This window comes from Pan paniscus, chromosome 2 (genome assembly GCF_029289425.2).
Source record: "Pan paniscus chromosome 2, NHGRI_mPanPan1-v2.0_pri, whole genome shotgun sequence".
In the NCBI taxonomy this organism is placed as follows: Eukaryota; Metazoa; Chordata; class Mammalia; order Primates; family Hominidae; genus Pan; species Pan paniscus.
Window position 1 is genome coordinate 47,294,673 of NC_085926.1, and position 9,554 is coordinate 47,304,226.

At 47.7% G+C, this 9,554-nt stretch overlaps 1 protein-coding gene across 4 annotated transcripts in view; it reads left to right on the forward strand.

The window, feature by feature from the left end:
- The window catches only part of KLHL18 (kelch like family member 18), a 64,057-nt gene extending 54,929 nt beyond the window's left edge, over positions 1 to 9,128 (forward strand). For 2 of the 4 annotated variants that reach the window (XM_034956316.3, XM_034956317.3), the window contains exons 8-10: positions 2,865 to 2,984; positions 5,027 to 5,138; positions 5,863 to 9,128. In XM_034956316.3, coding sequence (XP_034812207.1) covers positions 2,865 to 2,984; positions 5,027 to 5,138; positions 5,863 to 6,249 — 619 coding nt within the window. In that variant the 3' untranslated portion in view covers positions 6,250 to 9,128. The remainder of the gene's footprint in view (positions 1 to 2,864; positions 2,985 to 5,026; positions 5,139 to 5,862) is intronic. The other 2 variants (XM_008971785.5, XM_003818441.6) reach the window with 1 other exon arrangement.
- Positions 9,129 to 9,554: the final 426 nt, after the last annotated feature.

Consider the following 9,554-nt stretch of genomic DNA (forward strand, 5'->3'; position numbering starts at 1 on the left):
GAGACCAGTTCACAAAGCATCGGAGTAGGTTCCTTTGGGAAGAAAAAAATACGTAAGATCTGCCCCTCCCAAGAACGCATTGAGAGTCCTTTCCTCCCACCATCCCCACTTTTGCTCCTTGGATACTTTGCAGCTTCCTATGTTTGAGTGACTCATTGCTCCATGTCCCCAACCATGAGTAGCTTTTTTGCTTTGACTGCAGTCAGCTGTCCTTCCTTGTGTGTCTGCTCTGGACCACTTCCTTGCTTTGATGTTACTGGGTTTAGAGGGCTGTCTTGGAGGAAAGTTCTCTGGGTATTCCTTTCCTTCACTGTGGTTAATATCCTGTTATTAGTGTGGGCCCGGTTCCATTACATCCCTTTTAAATTACAGGCTACCTTAAAACGTTCCTAGTCACTTCTCTTCTGACATCCCACACAGCTGTCTGTTCTGCCAGTTAGTGACATCCTGCCATCTTTCCTTCCTATCTCCCCCAGTGTTCTATGCCATCCCATAGAGCTTTCTTACACTGGACTATTCCAGTCCATGCTGATCAGCATTTTCTCCTTCTCTTCACACTCGCCTTTACCACCTAGTTGATAGTTATTCTCATGCAGTTTTGGGGCACCTCTTAATTCATTTTCATATTGTTCAACACCTGTTTTGTTATGTAATTTTTATGTTTGTTTTGTGTCCGTATCCAGAAGGATAGTGATCATGTCTAGTAAATTTGTGATCTTCCCACAATACTTGCCTAAGGCAAGTCCCTCTCCTCTTTCTGGCTGGTTCAGGGGGTCAGTTATCATGTCCCTGAAAGGGACATTCTGTGGATCAGTTTGATTACTATGTACATTTAAAAGGTAGCAGCAAGCCAGGCGCGGTGGCTCACGCCTATAATCCCAGCACTTTGCGAGGCCAAGGAGGGCGGATCACCTAAGGTCAGGAGTTTGAGACCAGCCTGGCCAACATGGTGAAACCCTGTCTTTACTAAAAATACAAAAATTAGCCAGGCACGGTGGCGGGCGCCTGTAATCCCAGCTACTTGGGAGGCTAAGGCAGGGAGAATTGCTTAAACCGGGGAGGCGGGGGTTGCAATGAGCTAAGATCGTGCCACTGCATTCCAGCCTGGTTGACAGAGTGAGACTCCGTCTCAAAAAAAAGAAAAGGTAGCATTAAGCCTGGTATGTTTTATTTTCCTGTTTGTTAGAAACCTAGATTCATTTTTAATCTTCACCAGCATCACATTTGAAAATAGTGAATTGGGCAGCTTGGCATTTGTGCTGAATTCCTTATAAGGCGTTGTGTAGGAGGGAAGATTACATGATTACACCAGACCCCTGGGTCTTTGATATTAGGAGAGCTTGGCATGTAAGGAGTTGGGGAGTTGGGCTTGTCTCATTTAAATCTGAGGCAGGCCTCTTTCTGGGCAGTCTTGAGGAGAGACCTCAGCCTCCCCAAGCTATGGCTGCCTGTCTGTACAGTGATTATGGTGCTCTTTCCTTCCTTGCAGGGTGTGCTAAGGGCTGAAAATAGCAAGTGGGCCATGCACAGTGGCTCACACCTGTAATGCCAGCACTTTGGGAGGCTAAGGCGGGAGGATTGCTGGAGCCCAGGAGTTTAAGACCAGCCTGGGCAACATAGTGAGACCCCCGTCTATACAAAAAAAAATTAGCCAGGCATAGTGCCATGCGCCTGTAGTCCCAGCTACTGGGGAGTCTGAGGTGGGAGAATCCCTTGAACCCAGGAAGTCAAGACTGCTGTGAACCATCATTGTGCTACTGCACTCCAGCCTGATGATAGAGCAAGACCTCATCTCAAAAAAAAAAAAAAGAAAATAACAAATGTAGAGTACCTAACACATGTAGTAAATGCACAGCAAACAGGAGCTGTGGCATCAGCCACTATGATAAATTAGAGGCCATGCACATGATGAAAACAACATCTGTGAATTGAGTGGGAAAAAGCAGAGGTAACACAACAAACATACATTCAGTGCCTGTTACATACAGGACATCATACTTATCACTGTGAGGGTCACACAGATGAAGGCCCTTTCCTGTCTTCCAGGAGCTCCTCACTTATTAAGAGGTGGCAGATAGATTGGCTGGGTGTGGTGGCTCACTCTTATAATCCCAGCACTTTGGGAGGCTGAAACAAGAGGACAGAAGTTTGAGACCAGCCTGGGCAACATAGCAAGACCCTGTCTCAAAAAAAAAAAAAAAATTAGCTGGGTGTGGTGGTGCACACCTGTAATCCCAGCTACTTTGGAGGCTGAAGTGCAGGAAGATCAATTGAGCACAGGAGTTCAAGGCACAGTGAGCTATGATGGTACCACTGCACTCTAGCCTGAGTGACAGAGCAAGGCTCTGATTAAAAATTACACACACACAGAAGTGGCAGATAGATTCCTGGTAGCCTATAATGTCAGAACATAAGTGCTTTGTGGGCTGGAACTTTGGCTTGCTTACCACTCTAAACCCCAGCTGTTACAGATCTGATGGATGAATGAATGATTGTAACAACTGCTGATTAATAAGCCACTCAGGGAACGTGGGGGTGGGAAAGAGTAATTCTTACAAAGGGGAGGAAGAGGAGAGTGGAAGTTGAGTTGGGCCTTCAAGGTAAATTCGACCTTCACATGGTGAGGTGGAAGGTAAGCATTTTAGAAAGATTAAGGACAGAGAAGAGCAGGGAGGGGAGGCAGCCTGTGGTAGAAGGGTGGGGCACAAGAGGAATGATGGGGCAGCTTCTGTCACCTCAGTTTTATGCCTTTACTTAGTCACATACCTTAGATTTACGTTGCAGAAAGAGGCAATTGATAGGTTTATTTCTCAGTGGGCAAGAGAGGCTGCTCCAGGAAGGCTGCGGCTCATCTGGGATGACAGCTCTGTCTGTTTCAGTGCCATGGGGACAGTCGTGCTGGATGGGCAGATCTACGTCTGTGGGGGCTACGATGGCAACTCTTCCCTCAGCTCCGTGGAGACCTACTCACCTGAGACGGACAAGTAAGGACTCCAGCTCCCTTGGGGCAACTGGAGCTTATAAACAGAGAGTATAAAAATCAGAACTGTAGTTTTTTAAATTTAAGCTTCTCAAGGGTAGAGAATGTCTTACCTTTTTGCCCCTATAGTACTTTGTATATACTAGATATTTAATAACCCTTGGTTAAGTGAAAGAATGAGTAAATAAAATTTTAAAACAAATAGTCTACATAGTTGCTTGGAAATACTTATTTAATGGTCTGTACTTCTTAGCTAAATCAGCCCATTTTAATGGAAATACAGGCAAGAGGGAATAGGAAGTAGATGAACAGCATGTTCCAAAGTGGGTAGGATATGATTTGGAAAAAAAAAAAAAAATGTTTTTAAGTTCTATGGTCAGGTAGGCTTGGGAAATGTTGATGTCTGAACTGCCAGAGTCCTTGTCTTTCCATAAGATATATTAACATTTTAAAGACTCTAAGAAACCCTGCAGTAAATAACTCTGTTTAACCTCGGGTTTTATATACACACCAGTCACCATCTTGTGGGACTCATTTGTGGAACACTCTTTGAAAAACATTGACAAGGTTAGCCCGAGTTTTTCATTTCAGTATTTGAATCCTCTCATCTTATATAATAAAATATAAACAAATTAGTTGAATGGACTTATTAGGATGCCTTTAAGCCAGTATTCTGTTCACTTGACCAATCTACTGTGGATCAGACAGCAAGCTGGGTGTCTGAGATCCTTTAAAGCACCCAATGTGGTTGGGCCATGGGTTGCATCATGATCATCCTACCCTGGAGGCCTGTGTCAGAAGCTCTTGGGCACAGAGCAGAGAGAACCTTCATCTTCCCCAGGGTTGCAGGAAGGGACAGGGTAGCAGGGATGTCTTCCAAGGTGAGACCTGTCATGGATAGCCAATGGGAGGTGTTTGCTCATCATAGGGAGACAACAAGGAGTGAGGCTGCAATAAGAAAGTGTTCACTGTAATCGAGAACAGCAATGATCCTCTCATGGGCTAGAGCACAGCGTGTGGATGGGAGACGGAGCAGGGTGGGTGGCATGTGGTGTGGGGTGAAGCTGAAGGGTGAATGAGGACCAAGAGGTGAAGAACCACATGAAGGGCTGGGCACAGTGGCTCACGCCTGTGATCCCAACACTTTGGGAGGCCAAGGCAGGAAGGTAACTTGAGCCCAGGAGTTTGAGACCAGCCTAGGCAACATAAGAGAGACCCTGTCTCTATAAAAAAAAAAAAAAAAAAGGAGAGAGAGAAAAAAACATTAGCCAGGCATGGTGGCATGAGCCTGTAGTCCCAGCTACTGAGAAGGCTGAGGCAGGAAGATTGCTTGATTCTGGGAGGTCAGAACTGCATTGAGCTATGATAGCACCACTGCATTCCAGCCTGGGTGACAGAGTGAGACCCTGTCTCAAAAATAAAAAAAAATTAAAAACCACATGAAGGAACCTGGATTCTCTTAGAGGAGACAGTGAGGAGCCACTGGACGGACATGGTGCAGGTACAGGAGGAGCAATCCCTCTGGCTGGGTGGGGTCGGATGGGACTGGTATGAAAGCCAGGCTGCCTGTAAAGAGGCTGTTGCAGTGGTCCAGATGAGAGGTCAGGGGTAGGGCACTGGTAGGGGGGATGGGAGCAAGCACTGACTAGGAAGCAAACCAGCCAGGACTTGGGGGACCACAGGAATGTTGATGGTGAGGGAGAAGCAGCCAGAATAGCACTGAGCTTTATAAGTACAGCAGCTAGAGGGCTGGTGGTCTGCTTAACAAGGCAGGGAGTGCAGGGAGGAGCAGAACTGTAGGAGAAAGAGGTCTTGTATGAGACAATGATTTTGAGCAGCCATGGAGATGAGCAGAGAAGATGGGCTGTGGGTTTGCAGCTTGGGTGAGAGGCGGCAGCCAGGGAGAACTGTCAGAGAGGTGGTGGGAGAGGTGATAAGAGGTGGAGAGATGGCCAGCACAGTTCACCTGAACCCTGCTAGGCTGTCTTGAGGGAACAAGAACCCTGAATCTCATGCTTCCCCTCCTATTTTGACTCTTTCCTGAAGATGGACAGTGGTGACCTCGATGAGCTCGAATCGCAGTGCTGCTGGGGTTACAGTCTTTGAGGGCAGGATATATGTGTCAGGCGGCCATGATGGTTTGCAGATCTTCAGCAGTGTGAGTCTGGGCTCCCCCTGGGATAAGGGCACCTACTTCTGTCTTTGAGATTTATTTTAGAAGATCATTATTTGAAAAAACTTCAGCCTTGCCACAGCTGAATAAAGTATCATCTAGTGAGGTTTCAGGCTATCCACTGCACCTTCTGAAATTCTGAACTTCCAGAGAATGAGCCAGTGTACACAAAAGAAGGGCAAAGGGTAGTCACATCTGCAGCCACCACCCTGTTCTACTGTCTGTTGAACACTACATAGAACTTGTGAGATTCCTGCCCAAAGTAAGTTCAGTTATAGACCAAGTGTAAATTTGCAAACAGTTGTATTCTTTTGGATAATTTGTTTGAAATTGTATTTATTCTGTAAAAAAGGCTCAACAGCCATTTACTAGTCATTCCATAGTCAGTCAGTGCTGCAGTGGAGAGCCCTGGAGATTACAGGAGACCCAGCTCTCATACAGGTTCTGTCACTACCTAGCATTGCATCCTTGGGCACATCCTTTTTGTTTCCTTAGATGCAAACAGAAAGGGTTAGGTGAGGTGACCTCTCCCTGTCCCCATACACCAAAGAGCAGGCCTGCAGCAGAGGGAATACTGGGAGAGCTCCTTGTCCCCATACCTCCCACAGGAGTTTGACATCATGGGGGGCTGCTGTGCCCTGCACGGTCACTCCATGGACTGAGCTTTGCCTCTGACTGTCCTGTACCTGTGCCTCTCTCCCCACTGCAGGTGGAACACTACAACCACCATACAGCCACCTGGCACCCTGCAGCTGGCATGCTCAACAAGCGCTGCCGGCACGGAGCTGCCTCCCTGGGGAGCAAGATGTTTGTCTGTGGGGGCTACGATGGCTCTGGCTTCCTCAGCATTGCCGAGATGTACAGCTCTGTGGCAGACCAGTGGTGCCTGATTGTCCCCATGCACACACGCAGGAGCCGGGTCTCCCTGGTGGCCAGCTGTGGGCGCCTCTACGCTGTTGGGGGCTACGACGGACAGTCAAACCTAAGCTCAGTGGAGATGTATGACCCAGAGACAGACCGCTGGACATTCATGGCCCCCATGGCGTGCCATGAGGGAGGGGTCGGTGTGGGCTGCATCCCTCTCCTCACCATCTAAGGCAGAGGATGGGATGTGGTGGGGCAGGGATCTGGTACAGACATAGGCGCTTCCTTCCAGGAACAGTCCCTCAGGAGAGGCAGTGGACCAGAAGAGATGGCGAAACGTGAGCTCGCCGGAGGTACAGTTTTTCCAGGTGCTTAAGCCCTCCCCCACTGTGCCACCCTTGTGACCTTCAGGCTTGGGTCATCAAGATGCACAGCACGGAACACAAGCTCCTCTGGATCCTGCAGCTGGTGACATGGAACTGTTTTCTGGTCCACATGAACACAGGCTCCATCCAGGCCCAGCTCCTACCCACCGCCTCTCTGTGGGCCAGCTGTTCACAGAAGGCCTTCCATCTGATGCTCCCCATCGCCTGCTTGCTCTCCAGCCGAGTCTGGCCAATTTGCCATGGGGAGGCTGCAGTGTCCAAGCCTGCTGGAAACTGGGATGTAGCTGGGGACGAAAGGACAGACCCAAGCGTTCTCCCTGCCTGAGATGGTGTGGCCACAGCAGTGGAGGGCTGCACACAGGCACATTCCTTCTTCCACAGTGGGGCACCAAGGATTCTGTCCTCATTGCTGGGTAAGCAGGGAGAAGAGAAGTTTTCCCCATGTCTAATTTTGGGATTTCAGTGAGGCCTTTTCCATCTGTCCAGGAGAACAGAAGGGAAAAAAAGATACTTGAAAGAAACTGAAGGAAATTTAAACAAAGAAACACTTGAAAGAAACTGGAAAGAAAAATAATTTTTTTATGTGAACAAATTTTGCAAGAAGAAAAAAGCATAAAAGACACTAACGGCAAATCTATGTTTAAATGGAAAACCGTCTAACTGGAGAAGGGCGGTATCCACCCCACATTCGGATCCCAGGGTCCTGAGGCCTCGCATTGAGCTGGGGGTTCCCTCTGAGCCCCAGTGTGTGTGGAATCAGTGCACTCTTGACTGGGCCTGTAGTAAGGTGCTCATGGGGTTTGTCTTCACACCCACCATCAGAGGACTTTTAAAATCATAGGCGTAGAGAGTTAGCTATCTGCTGAATTACTGCCACTCTTCTTGGTGGGGGCTCCTAGCTGTGGCTGGGGGCTCCAGGCGCCCCTGTGATTACCTCCTACTGCCACCATGGCGCTCATTCAGATTCCCCACTCTCACTAACATTGCTTCCTTTTTTGACCAGCAGGAAACAGCAGGTCTGGCCAGATTCTCACTTGCCCATCAATCTCGTTCTTGGATGATTTCCCTCATTGTGATGCTTCTGGGGCACGTTGACCATATGCACCTCTAGAACCTAACCAGGGCTTCCTTCTACCAGCTGTGGGCGGGCTTGGTCTGGTAACCTTGTCTGCCCTGCCATTCCACTACTCCTCCATCCACTCGCCAATCCCAAGAGTCTGGCCTCCCTCCAGCCCTGGGCAGACTGACCAGCAAGGTGGACCTTTACATTCAAGCACAGCTGGCTTTTATGACATAAAGAACTAAAGGCCGAAAGAATCTCTTGTTGCTGCAAAGAACAGATTTTATATTTCTTCCTCTAATCTTGGCAAATGACCTTTACCTTTTGGAAAGATTTCATACTGCTTCCTCCTTCTCCCTGGATAGGACCTAATGTAGCACAGCGGGACTCAAAGAGGAGGACATTTTCTCTTGCCAGTGCACTGGGCAGTGGGGCTGTCCTTCAACTGCTGCTGCCAAAATTGGTTTTCTAAAATTCTTCCAGTAGAGACTAAAAGAAGATTCAATTCCTGTAACCCAAGACTGAGTCTTAGGGCTCCAGTCTCCACCTGCTTGGTTTCCTGTCCTTTGCTGCCTGCCTGGGGTGGCCTGGAAGCCTGTTCAGAAAGGCACAATGTGGAGCCTGGGGTGTCTCCCCCACCCCAGGACCGTCAGGTTTACCAGTGTATGCAATCGCCATGTATTCAGAGGGAAGTACCTTTGTTACCTACAACTTAGGAGCTAGGCCTCTGCTACAAGCACTTGAAAATGATATTTTTATTTTTAACGTCTCAACAATCTGATATCGGATGTCGTTTAACCTGGGCTCGTGGTAGAGCTCCAGCATTTCTCCCTGCTTCCTGGTTTGCCTGTAGGGGTAGACTCGGAAGGCGGGTGGGGTGTGCATTTCCTGTTAGGAGTGTTATCAGTGCTTGTCTTATTATAAGCCCCTTTCTTTTGTGAATTTGAAGTAGCACCAACAAGCCTGGATTGTGAAGGTATTAAGAATCGGTCTGTGGGCTACTGAGTGGGTCCTTAGGATACTGGCCCAGATTTTGCCACTGGGTATGGCAGATCATTTTCTACCATGGCCTGCTGCTCTTGTAGTGGACTTCCTGAGTCCAATCCCACCTCCTGGTGTAGAATTTACACTGCTGCACCTGACGTCGATGTTTCAAAGTAAGATCAAGCCAGTGTTTTGATCTGGGCTCTGAGCACAAGTCAGGAAACACCAACATATTCACACTCTCCCAGTAGGTTCCTCAGTCTGATGGTGAATGGCTATTCGTAAATGGCTGGTCTGGCTCTTTGGTGTTGGAGCCTTTCCAATAGCCCCATGAAAAGAAGCATCACCCAAGGATATTGTGAAAAGGATGTAACAAGGAGATAGGGTAGACATTGTGCTCAGTGGGCCTTGGGGCCTAGCCCAGCTCTGAGCAGAGGACTGTGGCATTCACTGTCCTTGAGTGTTTCACCTTCTTGGATAACACACGGGCCTTCTCTTCTGGATTTCATCAGAGATTACAGCCAGATGGGGGCTGAAGACCATCCTCTTGACCACAGAGGTGTGACTGTGGGAATTCCTCCCAATTTATGGTTTCCCAGAAAATCTTAGTTCCTTTTATTTATAGAATGCATGTCTTTTGTGTTAAGAAACCAAAGAGAAATAAAGAGAACACTCCTAATAGCTCTTGTCCTTTCTTGGTTTATTTCTCAGATATTAGAAGTACATGTTTGTTTTTTAATTGTGATTCACTGAAAAAAATATATTGGACAAAATGGGAATATTTCTATGAATATAAGGGAAAAGCCAGATGTACAGCAAAAGTAGTCTTTGGAGAGATTTATTTTATGAGAGTCACTTCTGGTGAAAAATATGCAAAGACTTCATTTGCATTTTGGGACTGCATATTGGTGCCTGTCCTGATCGCCCCTACTCTCGGATTTCCCCTTTTCTCCATTCACTGCCCTAAAACTCCAGAGTTTCCCAGTGGAATGTGGCTGCCTGTTGACTGCCTGGAATCAGCATCTCCAGCTCCTTTTTTATGCTCTAGGCGAGAGGTGCTTTAACTTTGGTGCACATAAAAGTCACTGGAAAATGTTTAAACCACAG